At 40.9% G+C, this 21127-nt stretch overlaps 1 protein-coding gene across 1 annotated transcript in view; it reads right to left on the bottom strand.

Annotated features, from left to right (window-relative positions):
* The window catches only part of LOC136885645 (uncharacterized), a 66562-nt gene that overhangs the window by 41688 nt on the left and 3747 nt on the right, over nt 1-21127 (bottom strand). Inside the window, exon 2 of the mRNA XM_068230308.1 lies at nt 4445-4536. Coding sequence (XP_068086409.1) covers nt 4445-4536 — 92 coding nt within the window. The remainder of the gene's footprint in view (nt 1-4444; nt 4537-21127) is intronic.

The following is a 21127-nucleotide window of genomic DNA, read 5'->3' on the forward strand; positions in this document are numbered from 1 at the left end:
TATATCTTGCTGGAATCCTCCATGTTGAGCTTCAGTGGAATAACCTTCCGTAAACCCGAACTACCTTCTATCGAACCAGTTATTAATTTCGCAAGCATATCTAATATAATCTGAAAGAATGCTTTCCCAAAGCTTACATGCAATGCAGGTCAAACTTACTATCCTGTAATTTTCAGCTTTATGTCTATCACACTTTCCTTTATACACAGGGGCTACTATAGCAAATATAGTGTATATTCATTTGGTATAGCACCTTCATGCAAACAATAATCAAATAATTAGTTCAGATGTGGTACTATATCTCAACCCATTGTCTTTAATATATCCCCCAAATCTTATCAATTCCAGCTGCTTTTCTAGTTTTCAACTTTTGTATCTTACTGTAAATGTCATTGCTGTCATAGGTAAATTTTAATACTTCTTTAGTATTAGTGACCTCCTCTAAATGGACATTACCCTTGTAACGTCCGGCTCCATGGCTGAATGGTTAGCGTGCTGGCCTTTAGTCACGGAGGTCCTGGGTTCGATTCCCGGCAGGGTCGGGAATTTTAATCATAATTGGTTAATTCCGCTGACACTGGGGCTGGGTGTATGTATCGTCCTCATCATCATTTCATCCTCATCACGACGCGCAGGTCACCTACGGGTGTCAAATGAAAAGACCTGCACCTGGCGAGCCGAACTTGTCCTCAGACACTCCCGGCACTAAAAGCCATACGCCATTTCATTTTTACCCTTGTAACCATCAATCTATACATACTGCTGACTGAATACTTCTGGGTTTTGAAGATCCTCACATACACACTCCCCTTGTTCATTAATTATTCCTGGAATGTCCTTCTTGGATTCTGTTTCTGACTTAAAGTATCTATACATACCCTCCCATTTTTCACTAACATTTGAATGGCTACAATTATGCTTGCCATCATGTTATCCTTAGTTTATTTCTTTGCTAGATTCAATTACCTAGTAAGTTCCTTCAATTTCTCCTTACTTCCAAAGCTATTTCTAACTCTTATTTCTTTCCAACCTGCACCTACTCCTTAGTCTCTTTATCCTTAGTTGACTTCTTTGCTACATTCAATTACCTAGTAAGTTCATTCAATTTTTCCTTACTTCCAAAGCTATTTCTAACTCTTATTTCTTTTCAACCTGCGCCTACTCCTTAGTCTCTTTATCCTTAGTTGACTTCTTTGCTACATTCAATTACCTAGTAAGTCCATTCAATTTTTCCTTACTTCCAAAGCTATTTCTAACTCTTATTTCTTTTCAACCTGCGCCTACTCCTTAGTCTCTTTATCCTTAGTTGACTTCTTTGCTACATTCAATGACCTAGTAAGTTCATTCAATTTTTCCTTACTTCCAAAGCTATTTCTAACTCTTATTTCTTTTCAACCTGCACCTACTCCTTAGTCTCTTTATCCTTAGTTGACTTCTTTGCTACATTCAATGACCTAGTAAGTTCATTCAATTTTTCCTTACTTCCAAAGCTATTTCTAACTCTTATTTCTTTTCAACCTGCACCTACTCCTTAGTCTCTTTATCCTTAGTTGACTTCTTTGCTACATTCAATTACCTAGTAAGTCCATTCAATTTTTCCTTACTTCCAAAGCTATTTCTAACTCTTATTTCTTTTCAACCTGCGCCTACTCCTTAGTCTCTTTATCCTTAGTTGACTTCTTTGCTACATTCAATGACCTAGTAAGTTCATTCAATTTTTCCTTACTTCCAAAGCTATTTCTAACTCTTATTTCTTTTCAACCTGCACCTACTCCTTAGTCTCTTTATCCTTAGTTTACTTCTTTGCTACATTCAATGACCTAGTAAGTTCATTCAATTTTTCCTTACTTCCAAAGCTATTTCTAACTCTTATTTCTTTTCAACCTGCACCTACTCCTTAGTCTCTTTACTTATCCGTTATAATATGGTGGATCTTTACCATTCCTTACCACTTTTAAAGGTAAAAACCCTTTTTCACATTCCTCAACAATTGCTTTAAGCCCATTCCACAGTCTGTTTACATTTTTATTTACCGTTTTCCACCGATGATAGTTTTTTTTTTTTTTAAACTGCCTCATGCCTGCTTTATCAGCTATTTGGTACTGCCTAACAGTCCTACTTTTAAGACCTTCCTTTTTACCACATTTATTTTTAACTACGACAAAATCAGCTTTGTGATCACTAATACCATCTATTACTTCGGTTTCTCTACAGAGCTCATCTGATTTTAACAGCGCCACATCCAGAATATTCTTCCCTCTAGTTTGTTCCATCACTTTCTGAATCAGATGCCCTTTCCATATTAACTTATTTCCCATTTGTTGGTCATGCTTCCTGTCGTTTGCATTACCTTCCCAATTGATCTCTGGTAAATTGAGATCACCTGTTAGAATCACATTCCTTTCCATACCGTTTCCGACATAGCTGATTATCTTATCGGCGGGCTGAGTGGCTCAGACGGTTGTGGCGCTAGCCCTCCGACCCCAACTTGGCAGGTTCGATCATGGCTCAGTCCGTTGGTATTTGAAGGTGCTCAAATACGTCAGCCTCGTGTCGGTAGATTTACTGGCACGTAAAAGAACTCCTGCGGGACTAAATTCCGGCACCATGGCGTCCCCGAAAACCGCAGAAGAGTAGTTAGTAGGACGTGAATCAAATAATAATAATAATAATAATAATAATAATAATAATAATAATAATAATAATAATAATAATAATAATATTATTATTAATAATAATATTATTTTTATTGTTATCTTATCAAATAATTCTGAATCAGCGTCAGTGCTTCCCTTTCCCGGTCTGTACGCTCCAAAGACATCACGTTGCCTAGTTCTGCCATTCGCAAGACAAAGCACAACGATACTTGAAGAGAGAAGATGAAACGAGTCCAAATCGAGCTCGAATTCTATGCCACCGACGCCATGCTGGAGCGAAAATGAACAGAAGCGAACTACAAACAGAGACATGTAGTTACAAGGATGGCAGTCCATGGCTTCCACCATAAGCTGTGTGCGACTAAGCGATTCCATGAGGTGAACGATGAGTGTGTGTGCTCTCTATGTGAGGAAGTGTGTGATCGCTACCACATACTAAAAAAAAAAAAAAAAAAAAAAAAAAAAACAAGATCATTCAACGAGTACACTAAAGGCAAATAACTCTTAAACTCTTTACACATTTGTGCGCATTTGACTTATTATTATTACTGTATAAACATAAATGAAAATTACAAGTTTAAATTCGCAAGAACTACTCAAGATTAACAACAAAGCTAAATGCGTATACAGATTATTATTATTAGTGCTACTTTGTCCTACTAAACTCTAATAGATACACACAAAGATGCACACGAATATAGCAGGCAAGATACTATCTTATAAACCGTATCTACACTACAATTCTTAACTGAAATGTGGTTATATGATTTTTATAGCTTGTGGATTAATAATATTTTCCCTACTACGCGGGACGGAGAATAAGTGTCCTTAAATGGTGAAAAACGAGAGTTTGTCTAGAATAATTCCTTAAAAGAAAATGATTTTTTCTGTCAAAACAACGCGGGGACCTAAATTTCAATATTATTGGGACATAGGAATTTGATTAACTTATTAACTTTTCCTCGATGAATAAACGAACTACAAATTATCGGAATACAGCAAACAATCGTCAACAATGCAAAGACTGATGATTAATTCTCCAGTGAAATACAGTGTGTTCTCTCTAACTTCCAAGGATCATGTAAGAGAAAATAATTTATTTTTAAGTCGAAATTTACAGCCGTGTTATGTTATTTAATTGAATAATTTATTACCTTCGTGATAATTTAACGAATATCTGTACGAAATACCAGGTCTATTGTCTGCTCGAGTGTGAAAGCTACGGAAATTACAACTCCTTTTGATAATCTGCATTTGTAAGTATTATACGACCGAACCTACAGATGCAGTATTTAAAAAAACATTTAAAAAAAGTTAATATGATTACCTAAAATATTTCCTAAACCTAAATTCGAAACAAAGTGAACCTAGCTAGCCCACTTAGCCTAGAAAACGTAATCTACTGAACACCAACTGAACTCCTTGACATAAACATCAAATAAATATCACTACTCCCTATTTCTACCAACAAGCACTAAACACCAATATATAAATAGCACTAAATGGATCACACACACAAAATTAGACAATTTAAATTGGTTTTAACTACTTTATCACTACAATAATGCAAGAGCACTCTCAACAGCTGACAACTGTATACCGTCGTGGAGATTTCCTTTGTAGAGCTTTTTATGCTCAACAATTGTGGCATATCTTGGGGTGTCATAGCAGATGAATAGGGAATAAATTTCCTTCCAAGGACACTCCAAGTAAAGAGCGAGAAATGATTCTGATCGTGGAATAAAAGTCAAGATTCTACTCTAATGATGACTGTAAGATGAACATACCCTGGATGTGAGAAGGTTTCAGTGCGGCCATTTCGAGGTGGCTCCTCTCTGTCCACAAACCACACCTGGGGCACTTGTCTAGGGAGGTTCTCCTGGAACACATCAAATACAAACTGTATTAATTATGTTAGTACAAAACTTCGCTGCGAATACAAGACGAAATTAACGTGAGGTTTGTCTGGCCCAGGGAGGCTGTGATCTTCCTTCATTCTTGGTAGTGTCAGACCTCTAGCATTTCCCCTCTGCTTGGCGTCAATAGAGGATGATTGTAGTTCCTCTTAAAACAATAACCACTATTCCTTGCACGACCGAGCGGATTGGTTGCTGTTAGCTTGCATTAGGGTCCGAATTCCACTGTCGGCAACCCTGAAAATGGTTTTCCGTAGTTTACCATTTTCACACGAGGTAAATTCTTAGACTAACGCTGCATAGTGTAGAATGAGCTGCAGAAAAAGATGATCTGAGATATATCCGTCGACTGAGCGAGTTACCACCTCAATCTAAGCCAATATTTAAGCAATATTTTGCAAATCTTCGATCGGTATTTTGAAACAAACCATGCTTAGTTCTGTGACAGTTCTCTCTGACAATGTTCGTGCAAGTTTTCATGAAGTTCCGCTCAGATGCGATCTCGTTTGGGAAGACAGACCAACAGACACGTCATTTTGTTTTATATCGGGTCTGTACCTTAATTAAGGCCACGGCTGCTTCTTTAAGACTTCTAGTCCTTTCCTATCACATCATCACCATAAGACGGTGCGGCCTGCAGCCAGTTGTACACATTATGAAGTATTTTAATTTCTACAAGGACGTGAACTTTCCAGTCGCAACGTATAAGCTCTCCTTGAATTACAATCAATCAATCAATCAATCAATCAATCAATACTGATCTGCAATCAGGGCAGCCGCCCAGGTGGCAGATTCCCTGTCTGTTGTTTTTCTTGCCTTTCCTTAAATGATTTCAAAGAAATTGGAAATGTATTGAACATCTCCCTTGGTGAGTTATTCCAATCACTAACTCCCCTTCCTTTAAATGAATATTTGCTCCAATTTGTCCTCTTGAGTTCCAACTTAATCTTCATATTGTGATCTTTCCTACTTTTAAAGACGCCACTCAAACTTACTCGTCTACTAATGTCATTTCACGCCATCTCTCCTCTGAGAGCTCGGACCATACCACATACTCGAGCAGCTCGTCTTCTTTCTCCCAGTTCTTTGCAACATTTTTGTAACAATACTCCTTTCTCGGAAATCACCCAGAATAAATCGGGCTACTTTTCTTTGGATTTTTTTCTAGTTCTTGAATCAAGTAATCCTCGTCAGGGTCCCATACACTGGAACCATACTCTAGTTGGGGTCTTACCAGAGACTTATACGCCCTCTCCTTTACATCCTTACTACAACACCTAAACACCCTCATAACCATGTGCAGAGATCTGTACCCTTTATTTACAATCCCATTTATGTGATTACCCCAATGAAGATTTTTCCTTATATTTACACTCAGATACTTACAATGATCCCCAACAGGAACTTTCACCCCATCAACGCAGTAATTAAAACTGAGAGGACTTTTCCTATTTGTGAAACTCACAACCTGACTTTTAGCCCCGTTTATCAACATACCATTGCCTGCTGTCCATCTCACAACAGTATCGAGGTCATGTTGCAGTTGCTCAAAATCTTGTAACTTATTTATTACTCTGTACAGTATAATATCATTAATTCCCTTTATTAAACGTCATATAAATATAATTTTTCTCTCAAAAGGCTATCTTTGTAATGTGCATTTATGGGGAGTCCGAGACCTTGGAGCGAACCGAGACTTCGTCTCTACGGCAACTCAGTCATTCCTCCACCTTCGAAGAATCCAGTGAAATGGTGGTGATGATGATGATGGTGGTGATATAAAGCCGATGAAATAATGTGCTTTTATGTGCAATTTATTCTCATAATGCCATTACAATCGTGCTGATGAATAGATGGATAGCCTGACATCTAGCGACACTATTTGAACTGCTGCCCCACTGTCAATTTGGTACTTGAAAATACCGCACATGCAGAGGCATTCAGTTACCTCGTAGACAAATGGTAGAAAACGTCCTGGTTCGCAAGATCCACTGCACCAGCGCGTTCGCGACATTACGTGCCACAACTTGAAACTACCGATAGAGATGGCTGAAAAATGACGTAGCAGTTACTTCGTCACACTTACATGCCTGTCACTGTTACAAATGTAACAAGGGCAAAAAGTAACAGGTTACCGAATATCAACAACAGAATAACGTACTAGTGAAAACAGTAACAGGGAAGTGGGAACTGTCATTAGCAGCAGCTTACAGACAGAGAATATGACCTTCAGAGTTCAGAGTTCAGTCTTCCAAGTGACAGCGCTTTCGTAGGAGATTGCTTTAAGTCAAATACACTATAGTGTATAATATACTCTATAGTGTATTTGTTTCAGTTGCTGCTGTCATCTGGTAACTAAAGTGTAAACTGTTATGACATAGTAAACTGCTCACGGGTAATCGTTGACTCAGACATCGCGCAGGGCTATCTACATTATAATATTATTATAAGTTCCACCCGTATAATTTTTCTTGTACCATAAATAAATTAGTATGCTAACTTTCTGTATTGATATTATACAGAACATATCATAGATAACATATAATTACTTCAGTAGATCCTCTTGTACCGGTCTGTGTCGAGGTCTGGCAGACACATCAACATGTTTTCTTGTCGTCTATCCTTGATCGGGGCATTGTCGTACTCACTCCTCTAGATTTCAGAAAAGACACTATGTTGTATTTTCATTTCATCCGTTGTCTGCCTCTCGTTAACTTTATAGCAAATAGGAATGCATGTTTTGCTGCACTGACTTTCAACAGTGTAGTGATGCGTGCGCGAATGTGCGGGACTTCGCAACACAGCTGTAAGGAGACAAGCTCCAAGCCGTGTCCAATAAAAGGTGAGTAACGTTGGACATAATTTTTAACCGTTACTTTCGCAGTTACTTCATTGTAGCAGTTACACAAAAATAACGGTTTATTACACCTCTACTCACCGAAGTTCCCAGTCCTGTTATCAAATACAGTAGACACAATACGCGACACTTACGGATTTAGACTTGTTAAAATAGGAGACAATTCGACGGTGGCGCTCCTAGGACTTGACCTGAAAAGTTGCGCTAAATTCAAATGTCAATGGAAATGCATGTACGAAAATGGATAAATAAATTACATCTAGAAGGAAAGTATTATTGAGGTATTAACTTCGGAGTTGCCAAAGCAATTCTGGATAAATGAATGAAGAATTATTTAAGAGGTTATTATTTAAAAACTGAAATTAGACATACAACGGTATAAGCAAGATGTGAAATGGACTGCTGTGAAATGGGTTGATCTTTCATTTATGCATTACTTTTTTTGCTTTAGCATTCCTGTCTGAACTTTTATGGTTAAATTTGTCTTTTTTCTCGTTTAAAAAACATTGTATCATCACATTAAGACACTTGTTAACAAAAATATCGGCACATTCCGTACACACATGATACAATAAATTAACATTTAAAAGCTGGACAATTTTCCTCTTAACATGAAGCCCACTAACAGAAAGAAAATCTACAAAATCCCGGCTTTAATCTGAGAAGAGGGATAAAAGAAAGAAAAGTATGAAAATGTTGTCGATAGTGATGCTTTGAGGAATATTTACGCACAATTAGAGTAAAAATGTAACATACCCTTGGCTGTATAGTTGAGGATTTTTAAAGTCGCTGGCGTGGAAATGATCTGAACAGATCTTATAATTCTTATATAAGCGTAACGTCCCTTCTGTGACATTTAAAAACCCACAGATCACACCTACAACAACACATCGGTATTGAAGGTTAACTGCTGCAGTATACAATAAAATATACGTATTATATTTTAAGCCAGTTAAAATATGGGTCGAGCAGGTCAGAAGATTATGAAGTACTATAAAAATCTCTTTATCACGGGAAGAATATATATGCAAACACAATATTATTTAAGTTTTCTTGTCACGAGGGTAGCGAAAGAAAGACCGCGCATTCTTCTCTACTTCATAGTCATGCACCCAAACACAGCACATACCTTTCCCCTCATGTTGAGAGGAGATATCAAGGAATGACACATGCTACTATTTAATTATGTCAACTCACTGAAAACGCATAAATAACACCAAAAACTTCACACACAAATACACGTGCTCTTATGACAGAATCAGTAGTTCTAAGGTCTACCCGCTAGAGAAGGCTCTAATAGCTGTACCTCGATATCTCGCTGAGTGTCGCGTATTGTCTCTACTCTGTTTGCTATTATTGTCGTACAGCGTTATGCGGCAAAACACGAAACTATTGCTCCATCAGGAGCTAGACTCTTGTGAAAATAACTAGCTCTTGTGCATTTTTGTCCTTTTTAGCTATCTCTTTTTGGTTTAGTCTCAAGTTCGTATACCACTTCATTAGTTTCTTCAGTCTGCAGAAACAACTTTGAGTAAATACATTTATAAAATGAAAAATGAAACATATGGTAACAGTATTATATTTGAAATTCTATTTTAATAAAGTTATTTCTTTGTCAACTATAATTCTGTTACCATATGTTCTATATTTCACGTAGTGTATAAATGTATTTGTCAAAGTTAGTTTCTGCAGATTGAAGAAGGTAATAGTTAAAAGTTAGCTCTTGCGCGTACAGTGTAACAGTGGTGCCATCTACCGGAGGTGAGTAGCACTACACCCCAACAGTTAGACGAGCCGGGGACAAGGAAGTCTTCTCTTCTTCATGTTTTCTTTCACATTTTGATGGTCTTCTTCAGTAACTTCCTGATGAATATGGACTGACGACCACGTGCTCTTGCACACTGTAAAACTAATCACATCACACAACCGTCATCATGACGACTGAACAATGTCAGCCATGTTCCACGTTGATGGACAATCCATTAGCACTAAAACTTTACATTCCTTCATACACGTTGACCCAAAAGTTCTTTCACATGTGACGAGGCAATTCTTCATGGAATACTGGAGGTAGAGAGGTAATAATTGACACACATGATGAGCTGCAAGCGTAACCGCTATCTCCAACGAGTAATCCACGTCGCTGTCCCGTTTCAAATTGTAAACAAATCGTGCTGTTGTCGAAAATTCTATTATCATGCGTAGAACCCGGCCAACCCGTTACGAAATCAATAAACCTCATCCCGTGGTTGACTATGCCCTGACAATTGAAACTAAAAGTTCCTTTCCTATTACGGAAAACCTCAGCATGGTTGCCACCTGGACTAATTATTGGTACATAGGTGCAATCAATAGCTCCAACCACTCCAGGGAATCGGGATCTTTCATACACACGACGCGCATTATTTCGACATTCAGCTTCATTTGGGAACGAAACGAACTGTGGTCTCTTTAGGGCAATCAGCATCAATATTCTTCTGATTATTCTACACATTGAGGGCTGGCTTACTCCTCGCAAATCAGCGGAATCAATTTGGAAGTTACCTGAAAACCATGTAAGTGTGAAAGGCTATTGTGTTTACCATAAGAATGCATTAATCTGTACTGATCATCCATTAACCTAATCAGATAACACGATGTCTAGAAAGTGCAAACACTTTACACTATAATAACAATAATTTTACCCTTACCTGTAGCATAATATCTTAACGAAATTAGCAGCAACTGTATTATTGAAGGTATGGGTGATCCTCGATTATTATATTTCTTTAATTCGTCTTCAAACGTCGTTAGTACATCTAACACTATACGTTTGTCGAATCTGTATCGTTTCCTGAACTCATTTTCTGTATAAAAATTCAACTGGGTTCTGTGCTTCTCTTATAACACGCCGAAGATAAGACACAGCGTAGTGAATAATTTCCTTGATCTCTTGAACTTCGTCTACAAAATTAACTACACCAGAAATATCTGCCATTTTATTAATTTTCCAATCTCAGTATGTACTTAAGTACCGAACATCGGTGACTTGGAAGTAAAGTCGCCTTCTAAGTTTACTTACCTCCAAGCAGAGATTATAAAATAGAAATGGTGACTTACCGCCTTCTAAATCTAAATCGAAGTCAAAGTCTCGTTCATGAATACGGGCCTAAGCTACTAGAGTCGTCCTAGATTAATGAAAGTAATGCGAACTTTTGATACATCTGTTGGAAATGGATTAAGTTATACATTAGTCAACATGGCGGTGGGATGTTATTTTTGCTGTGGATAGGTACGGTGCTGCAATCAGGCGGGGAAACAGCTCAACAAGGCTTTCCTTAATTTACGACCTCTTTGACTATCGTTGCTGACATTACTTTTAAGCGGAGTTCAACGAGTCAGATACGATTTGTGATAAAACATTGCACTCAAGTGTCAGTACTCCTTTGAGTGCGGGAAGAAGCCAATTACATCATAGTATGGTATACATGACACTTCAAGTTTCAATAGCTACTTTCCGTACACTTTAATTTAGAATGTGTCTCTGATTGGTTGAACTCCGTTTCGCTTAACTACAGCTTGTCTTGACGGGTTCAAATTTCCTCTCCACGATTGATTTTGTGAACTTCCCTGCGTGTTTTATCATTGTTCACGTACTGTTGTGTCATTTATGTTGATTACAGTCTCCTCCATCGTGCATGATATGGGTGGCGGAGTTTCAGTGTTATTTATCAAAAGTATATCTAATTTAAAATAAGTTGATTTTTCATTTGATGGAGTGCAAAATATGCTAAAATTATAACTTTACGTCCCTCATTTCGAAACGTGAACATCTCAGTCGTGAGGTAAAACGTCACTTCTCATGGCTGTTGCTGCAAAACTTCTGTCATGTAGGCCTACAATTTTTGGATGCGGGGAATGTTAACGGGGCGGCCGCACCTTGTGCGCTCCAGCACATCGTCTGTTTGAAAAATAAATTACTTTAATAATATTATTTAAAATCAAATGCAGTGCAGTGAAAAAGACGTCAGCCAAATAATAGGAAATAATTTAGCTCCGCTCACAACCAGGTAACTAGTCGTGCGGTCCACGCCGGGTGCTGTGCAGATCACAGCTCAGCGAGAATTTCTAAGCTTTCTACCAGAAAGCAGGAACTCTGCCTTTTGCGCATGCGTGCGTAACTTTTCCGATGTGCTGTGGAAACAACAGTCAAGATATCACTTCACAGCGAGTCACCGAAATGAGAGCGTGGCAGCCGGCACCCTCTTGACTCAGCGGTAGTATTTAAGATGGGATCGCTCAAAGCAAGCGGGAAAACAAAATACTGTACAACTGTTCCCGCCAGGTCTTTTAATACTCTCGACTTGCCTATTCCATAGCCACATTTGTAAATCGATGAACTATACAAATTGTACCTTCTATGTTGTCAAAATAAGGAAATGTCTACTTTATAAATTTCACTATGACAACATAACGTGCAATTTTGCATTATGACATTTTATTTCAATATTTTGGTAACATTGACAAGTTTTGTTTTTTGTGCGCTCACACCAAGTGTTTCTGAGTTCGTGAATATTTTGTCATTGCAGGTGTTATTGTGTTTTTAATTAGTTTTGTATAAGGAATGTGTATATGTGTTGGGGCTTTTTGCGTATTTGTTCAGTATGGAAAACTCAATCGAGAGCCTCTTGAAAACCGCATATGTTTCTCAATTTTTTTTATTTTTTTGAAGGGGGCTGGGGGGTGGGTTACAACACAACTGCTTTTCTGCACCAGCCGCCACTGAATATTTCACGTTTCCTGTCTTGACCCCCTTAAAATTTGCAAGCCGTTGTAATAGCCTAGTGCACTCTCTGGATATATCTGACCTTAAATACCGAACTTTTCCGTGGTTCCCTATTTTCCCCTGTGCGTTGGGGCGGTAGAATAACTTTCACGGTATGCATTGCCGGACTTAAGAGGTGACTAAATGGGGCCCCAGGGCTCTCAACTTGGGAGTTGGGTTCGTTACCACGGGGCCCTTAGCTGAGTCCTGACATTGCTTCCACTTGCATGTGCCAGACACCTCACCTTCATCTATCCTATCCGACCTCCCTTGTTCAACTCTTGTTCCTCTCCGACCTCGACGGTATTAAGAGCACTCGAGGACTGGGCACTCTTCCATCTTCACGTCCTTCTTGGTCCTTGTCTTTCTTTGGCCGATAGCTTTATTTCTCGAAGTGTGGTACTCCTTCCATTTTATCTCTGATTAGTGTTACATAGAGGATGGCTGCTTAGTTGTACTTCCTCGTAAAACAATAATCACCACCACAACCACCACTTTCTCATTTTCACACCAGCCAAATGCTGGGGCTGTACCTTAATTAAGGCCACGGCTGCTTCCTTCCCACTTCCAGCCCTCTCCATCCCATCGTCGCCGTAAGACCTGCGATGTTCATACAGACACTTTCGAATTTTGTTTACGTAATCCGAAGTAAAAACGAACTGATCAGACAAAATTATAATATAAATTCCTTGTCGTAATTCTTATATTACCTCGTCGATGATTGCAATCCTGCAGCGCTTCATGTGACCAGCTACACGCTACTGACGTGTATAAACAACAACTGGTGAAAAATAAATGAGTCGTGCGCGCCTGCTAGTGCCTATTGATTTCTTAACATTTGAGTAGGATGCTGGGTTAATGGAGTGCCACACGACGGCTGATAACAAGGCATGGAGTAAACAAGATGTGCTGATGAGTAACAAAAGAAACTCGCTGCACGCAAGCCATTGTTCAATACATCACATTTTTTCATTTCGACAGGGTTAAAACCTGCCATATCAACGTCCCTGTATCTGTGGAACGTTTGAAGAAAGAAGTTTAAAACATGTACAGTATATCTGCTTTTAGCATCTTCTATTTTATATCCACGCCACTAGCATCAGATAGGCCTACATCGATATCGACTTTATTGGTCTTCACCTCTCGTTCGCAGAATTTGATTCTCACTTCTTGGCCTTTTCTCATTGCCTTGGGGTTGGGACTAATGCGGATTGTTTTACAGACCGATCCCCTTCCTAACGCCAAACCTATGTGGAGGGATGTAATCACTATTCAGTGTTTCTATAGTGGTTTGCAGTGTGATGTGTTGTCTGTATTAAGACGAACATCAGTCCCTGAACTAGGGGAAGTAACCAGACGGTGTTAATATTCTCGACCCTACCGGTAATCGAATCCGGGGAACTCTGAACCGAACGGAAGGCCAGTGTGATGATAATTTAGCCTAGAATTCGGACACATACAGAATGTTATTATAATGCAATACAAATTAACCAATATAATTATATTCGTCCAAACCTTCTCCTGTTTCTCTGCGGGGTCGGGTATTGAAGTGAGATGAATAACACCCCCTTGCCTGTCGTAAGAGGTGACTAAAAGGGGCCCTAGGGGCTCTGAACTTCGGAGAGTGGGTTGGTGACCGCGGGGCCCTCAGCTGAGTCCTGGCATTGCTTCTACTTACTTGTGCCAGGCTCCTCACTTTCACCTTTCCTATCCGACCTTCCTTGGTCAACTCTTGTTCTTTTCCGACCCCGACGCTATTAGGTTTGCGAGGGCCAGGGAGTCTTTCATTTTCACGCCCTTCGTGGGCCTTGTCTTCCTTTGGCCAATAGACTATCTTAATTTTTCGAGGTGTTGGATCCCTTCCATTTTTCTCTCTGATTAGTGTTATATAGAGGATTGTTGCCTAGTTGTACTTCCTCTTAAAACAATAATCACCACTACCATCACTACTCGCAGTTACTTGTGTCAAGCTACTCCCTTTTTTTTTTCTTATCCGACCTCCCTTGCTCAACTGTTGTTCTTTTTCTGTCCCGACGGTATTAGGTTTTCGAGGCCTGGGGAGTCTTTCATTGTCAAGCCCTTCATGGTGCTTGTATTTCTTTGGACAATACATTAATTCTAAGCATTGCTGGAACTTTTCATGTTTTGCTTAGGATGGTTGCCCAGTTATACTTCCCCTTGAGTGAATGGAAACTTGATGAACTGCATTCCTTCAGACCAATTAAATGATGATGTATATAAAAAACACGCATTAGTGTAAGTAAGCACGAAACACACACCGGTGATTCAAATTTTCCACAATGAATAATGACATTACAAAGATAGTTTGTATGTGGATACGATAATATGCTTTTTTTCCGCGTCTTCAAAAGATAATCTCACCTGTTCACGAGCAAGTTTTCTCTAAAAATGAATGAAGGTTTGAATCACTTGAACTTAAGAATGCTTTACCGTTGTAAGTGGTACTCTCGTTTGCCACTAGATGGCTCGCTGTGCGCAGTGACGTGGACAAAACGAATTTAAAAAAAAAAACGAAACGAAATAATAATAGTGAAAGGAGAGGGAAGAGAAGTACCTGTATAAATCCTTAATGGCTGGCAACCACGGAGAGTATCCCTGTTGAACTACGTCTTTCCACAGCTTCCCGTATAGTCCCAGACCTGTAGTGTTTAGTGTGGGTAAGAACTCAAACATCGGGTCCGACGGCTCTGCACTCTGACCGGCAAACCGAGCAGAGGAAAGATTTACACGGCTCTACGCCTCTGAGTTCGGGAGACGGGGAGGGGCTAGTTCCCCACCTTCAGGTGTCCTGAGAATGATTTTCCATTGTCCTGCACTAAGTACAAGCCACGAAAGGCAACGCCCTTACTTTCTCCAAGCATCTCCTGGTGTGAGAGACGCCGTCACCGTCTAAGAGGCTCGCCTTCTTCAAGGAAGGAATGAAAACCTGTTAGTAGCAGTCGAACATCTTGGAGCGCGGCATTGACAGGGCGTGCTCAGTATCGCCGATTTGTCTGGCTGGTTGAGACGATATTACCTTGGTGTTCCTTGATACGAGTACTAATGGAACCGGCATGTTTGGCCAATGTGTAGCTTGCCGCAAGTACAGGGAATTTTGTACACCCCAGAGTGTATTTTATATGGCTTATTACTAGACTAAGAGTGGTGCAGCCTTTTTAATGACGGGCACCATCTGTTATAAGTACAATGTACCTTTGAAAAGAATAAGAAAGCAAGATCTTGCACGGAGAAACTTTATTTTACAGGCAGATCAAAGAATATATAGAAGTACACATTGCTATTCAACATACTCACTATTCTTATCCAAGCACTTGTTCCTCTACGCCAAGACATCGATGTTGGCAAGAAAGAAATCTGCTTCCAGTCTCTGAACCCACGACATGACATTCATCCTCGTGCTTCATCAACGATCCGAAGAGAGAGAAATCATTGGAGGCCTTGTCGGATGGTCATCGCTCAGGCCAGCTCGACAAGGTTTGCCTCTTTCTACATGAGATATGTGTTAGTGTCTTTTTCGGTTGGGGGGGGGGGGGGGTGCCGTGAGGCTCCGCCCCGCCTCACAGCCCGTGGTGACCTACCTGTTTGGACAAATGACCGACACGCGAGTACTAACGCAGGAACATAGCCTAGTACAAGAGTACAGAATAACTTGAGGTGCAGCTACTTGCATCCCTCCGTAAAGGAGAAGTTATGAGAAACCTCCCTAAACCCACCAGGCAATCCCATATCTCCTTTCGGCACTGGTTACCCTGTCGCGGTCGTACCAAGACATCCCTGGCGGTAGACCACTGCCGCTCAAGAGCCACTGTCACCCCCGGTCCATGGCCACCTGCAAGGCTTTCAGAGTAGAAAATGTAGAAGATAATAATATAAAAAAGACATTTTGACGCGCGGTCGAGACAGAATAAATAAATAAAAGTAGCCTTGCAAACGCCCATGCGGATGGCCAGTAATGCGAAAGCTCTTCCCAAAGGAGCTACTTCGCATACCCCCTTCAAAGTAGGATATTATTGCAGCCGCCACTTATAACATTAAGGACGGACCGCATAGAGAATGTGGTGGCGCACCATTGTTGTCACAGCGCTCGTGGTGGTGAGTATTGTTTTAAGAGGACGTACACCTGGGCAGTCATCCTGCAATAACACTAATCGGGGGAGGGGGAGAGAAGATATCCGACAGCTAGAAAAATGAAGATATCGGCCATAGAAAGACAAAGTCCACTACGGGCATGGAAATGAACGACTCCCTAGGCCTCGTGACCTAATACCGCCGGGGTCAGAAATGAACAAGCGTTGATCAACTGAGGTCTGGTAGAACAGATGAAAGTGAGGAGCTTGGCACAAACAATGCCAGGGCTTAGCTAGAGACCCCGTAATCACAACCCAGGCTTGAGTCCCTTGAGCCCCTTTTAGTCGCCTCTTACGACATGCAGGAGATATCGAGGGTGTTATTCTACTGCCCCCACCCACAAGGCAAGTTAAAATATATTAACGCTCGCACAATATTTACGTCTGGTAGAAGAGAAATAACTGACATGGCGAGCATCAAATCTCGACTGGCATTTATCCCTGGTCTTCTGGAGGTAATTCCCCGTAATATTAACGTTATTACTGCTGATTGTTTGACTAGATACTAAGGAATAGTACAGGGCAAGGTGTATTGCGGAAATCACATTAAGGAGGTTGTCAAGAAAGGTTACGGATCTCTCGACATGGTTATGAGAGTATTTAGGGGGAGTAGTAACGATGTAAAGGAGAGGGCGTGTAAGTCTCTGGTAAGACCCCTCACCAGGACTACTTGATACGAGAATGGAAAGCAGCACGATTTGTTCTGGGTGTTTTCCGACAAAGTAGTAGTATTACAAAAATGTTACAAATTTTGGGCTGGGAAGACTTGGGAGTACGGAGACGAGATGCTCGACTATGTGGTATTTTCGGGCTGTCAGTGGAGAGTTCGTGTGGGATGATATAAGTAAACGAATAAGCTTGAGTGATGTTTTAAAAGTAGGAAAGAAGTATGAAGATAAAGTCGGAATTCAAGAGGAAAAATGGGGCAAATATTCGTTTATAGGAAGAGGAGTTAGGGATTGGAATAATTTACCAAGGGAGATGCTCAATAAATTTTCAAATTCTTCGGAATTATTGAAGGAAAGACTAGGGAATGTGCCACCTGGACGTTTACCCTAAATGCAGATCAGTGGTGATTGATTGATTGATTGATTGATTGATCGATTGTTTGATTGATTGATTGCGTATGCTGGGATCAAGACGTGGCCAATAGCCAACGGAGAAGCCTGCTGTGTTGTGAAGGCTGCTTCACAACCTACTGCCCTGGCCTCTGCTACTGCCAATACTCAACACCTGATCAGTGGAGATGGTAGTAGAAGGTTTAGCAAATTAAAGTCCGGTATTGTGGCTAAACGGATAGAATGCTTGCCTTTGGTCCGATGGCCCCCGTTCAATTTTCAGAATCAACTCCTTCATATCGTTAATTCCCTTGGCTTGGGGACTGGGTATTTATGACGTCCTCGCCATTCGTTCTATCCTCATTGGGACACCACCAAGACTACACAGATGCCATGCACCATTGTTATTATTATTATTATTATTATTATTATTATTATTATTATTATTATTATTATTATTATTATTATTATTATTAAATACAAATGCTCAATTTTACAGCGGTCGTGCCTATCGTTCACTGGTTTATTAGCTTCCTTGATAAATCAGTGGTGGTGTTTGAACCATGGTCACGGGTTCGATTCCAACCAACGAAAGAGAACCTGAATGATTGCATTTCATTTTAGCAGTGTCCGGCTCCATGACTAAATCGTTAGCGTGATAGCCTTTGGTCACAGGATTCCCGGGTTCGATTCGCAGCAGGGTCGGGAATTTTAACCATAATTGGTTAATTTATCTGGCACGGGGGCTGGGCGTATGTGTCGTCTTCATCATCATTTCATCCTCATCACGACGCGCAGGTCGCCTACGGGAGTCAACTCAAAGGACCTGCATCTGGCAAGCCGAACTTGTTCTCGCACACTCCCGGCACTAAAAGCCATACGCCATTTCATTTCGTGTTAGCAGTTGTACCTGTAAAAATAAAGCTATATTGCTCCTATAACAGCAGCCCTGCAGTGTCTTCCTACAAGGATATAGAGGGAAACGGGAGAGAAATACCGACACTGTTATCTATATCATTAAGTCAGAAGTATGAGATGAGGAAGTATACGATGAGTAACGCTTAGTTGATACCAGTGGCGATCTGACGGACCGAAGCCTAGCACACCCCCAGGTCGCCGCTCCTAACCGATATCCAGCAGCAAGCCGCGAGGGGCGAGTGGCGAGAGTCTGGGCTGCGATATCAGTCTGCGATGCCTTGCTCTCAGAAATACGTGCATCGTTTTTTCTCACTGCTTTCAAATTTTGAAAATGGAACAATGTGTCATATGCTTACATTATAATGTGCTTTAGACTTCCATCGTTGTCAATTGAGGTTTGGGCTTCACGGATAGCCTTGATAGCCCTCAGTGTACGCCACAAACACGCAGTTCCCGAGCCCGAGGAATTGATCAGGCGAGCCTGAAATACGTGACCCATTGGGAATGGAACGCACAACTCTGCGCTTAGGAGGCATTGCAGCTTAATTCTACTGTAATACACTCTGCCGATGGGGGCGGTACAATACATCCACGGTATCCCCTGCTTGTCGTAAGATGCGACTAAAAGGGGCCTCAAAGGCTCTTAACTTGGGAGCGTTGGTTGGAGACGACGGGGCCCTCAGGTGAGTCCTGGCATTGGTTCCGCCTATTTGTAGCAGGCTCCTCACATTCATCTATCCTATCCGACCTACCTTGGTCAACTCTTGTTCTTTTCCGACCCCGACGGTATTAGAGCAATCCAGGCCTAGGGAGTCTTTCAATTTCACGCCCTTCGTGGCCCTTGTCTTCCTTTGGCCGATATCTTCATTTTTTTGCTAGTTGTTTTACGTCGCACCAACACATATAGGTCTTATGGCGACGATGGGATAGGAAAGATGTACGAGTGGGAAGGAAGCGGCCGTGCCCTTAAGGTACAGCTCCAGCATTTGACTGGTGTGAAAATGGGAAAACACGGAAAACCTTTTTCAGGGCTGCCGACAGTGGGGTTCGAACCCACTATCTCCCGGATGTTAGCTCGCAGCTGCGCGCCCCTAACCGCACGGGCAACTCGCCCGGTTCTTCATTTTTCGAAGTGTCGGATCCCTTCCGTTTGTCTCTCTGGTTAGTGTTACATATAGGATGGTTACATAGTTGTACTTCCTCTTAAAACAGTAATCACCACCACCACCACTGAGGCAGGAGGTGGTCTGATATGCAAATAGTGTGTTGTAACGGTGCAGCAGTGTAACTAGCGTTCCCAAACTGTGTAATAATGCATTTTCTTCTCTCTCATGAGTTATCCATTCCTGAAGTGTTCGTACACCGTGTGTTATTACCCTAGGTTATACATCTTCTTTGAAGGGCTTTATTTTGGGAAATATTTAAATATTATAGTTTATGCTATAAATCTGCAAGTAATTGCGTATCAGGGGCTGACTGCGGCTTCACTGTGTCAAGGCCGCCCGATTAATCACACAACCAGAGATTTCATACTTGAAGACGTCAATAACTCGCCGTGTTGGTAAACAGGTGTTGATAAGATCGCCGCCCCCCTGGTTGCTTGGTAACCACACCTGCTGTCACAGTCGACTCCCCACGTGGCACGATTTACCTGGGAGAGAGAATAGAAGGAGCCTATGGTCAGGGTCAGGGGTAGGTCTTCCACTGCAGCTGAAGAAATGGCAGAGATAACTTTTTTTTTTTTTTTTTTTTTGCAAGTTGCTTTACGTCGCACCGATACAAATAGGTCTTGTGGCGACGGGAGACAATCTTAATCACCTTTTATGAATAACTGAAAAACACAAATATTTACTCAATTCAGGGAACAATTTACTCCTCTGTGGTTGGAGACCTATAGTATCCCCTGCCTGTCATAAGAGTGACTGAAAGGGGCGCTAAGCTTCCACTTACCTGTGTAGGTTCCTCGTATCCGACCTCCCTTGTTCCAACTCTTCTGTTCTTCCGACCCCAGCACTATTAGGTTTCGAGGTCAACGGAGCCTTTAATGTTACGCTCTTCGCTTTCTCTTTCCGATTCCTTCATTCTTCGAAGTGTCGGACTTCCTCCATTTTCCCTAATGATTAGTCCCAGTTGTTCTTCCTCTTCAAACAAGCAATATTCACCACCACGACCTCTCAACAAATCTTATCTTCTGCAATACACCTTGAACTGGGAAAATGTTGGATTCACGGTTTTATAATTAATTAACATATTTAGCTAATTTGAATTATAAAATCTATTTTCTAATTCTGAATTTCAACCAGTAAACAATTACAATTCGCGCGGAAATGATCGATTTCGTATTAATTCTTTCGTATTATCGCACGTACGTTTTTCTGTAAATTTATCGAAATGACGCCCTCATATCTGTATACCTTCTTTGCTGTACTATCGTACTTCAACTGTCTTCAGCATTACACTTCGAGCATCGAAGTTTAATTCTGACGTATACTATCTACTTAGACCAAAGGCCGAAAACCCTTCCAGGACTCACATCTTGGACTTACCTTACTTTGAACATTTTCTAAATATACGTATTTCTGGACCTCACAGCATATCTGTAAGTCGCTCATCATGACTGAGCCGGATATCCGGAGATAGAAGGTTCAAATCACGGTCCTGACAGTGGCCATCCTGAGAGTAGTTTACCAGGGTTTTACTCCTGTGGGTGGGGGCGGTAGAATAACACCCACGGTATCCCCTGCCTGTCGTAAGAGGCGACTAAAAGGG

This window comes from Anabrus simplex, chromosome 14 (assembly GCF_040414725.1).
Source record: "Anabrus simplex isolate iqAnaSimp1 chromosome 14, ASM4041472v1, whole genome shotgun sequence".
In the NCBI taxonomy this organism is placed as follows: domain Eukaryota; kingdom Metazoa; phylum Arthropoda; class Insecta; order Orthoptera; family Tettigoniidae; genus Anabrus; species Anabrus simplex.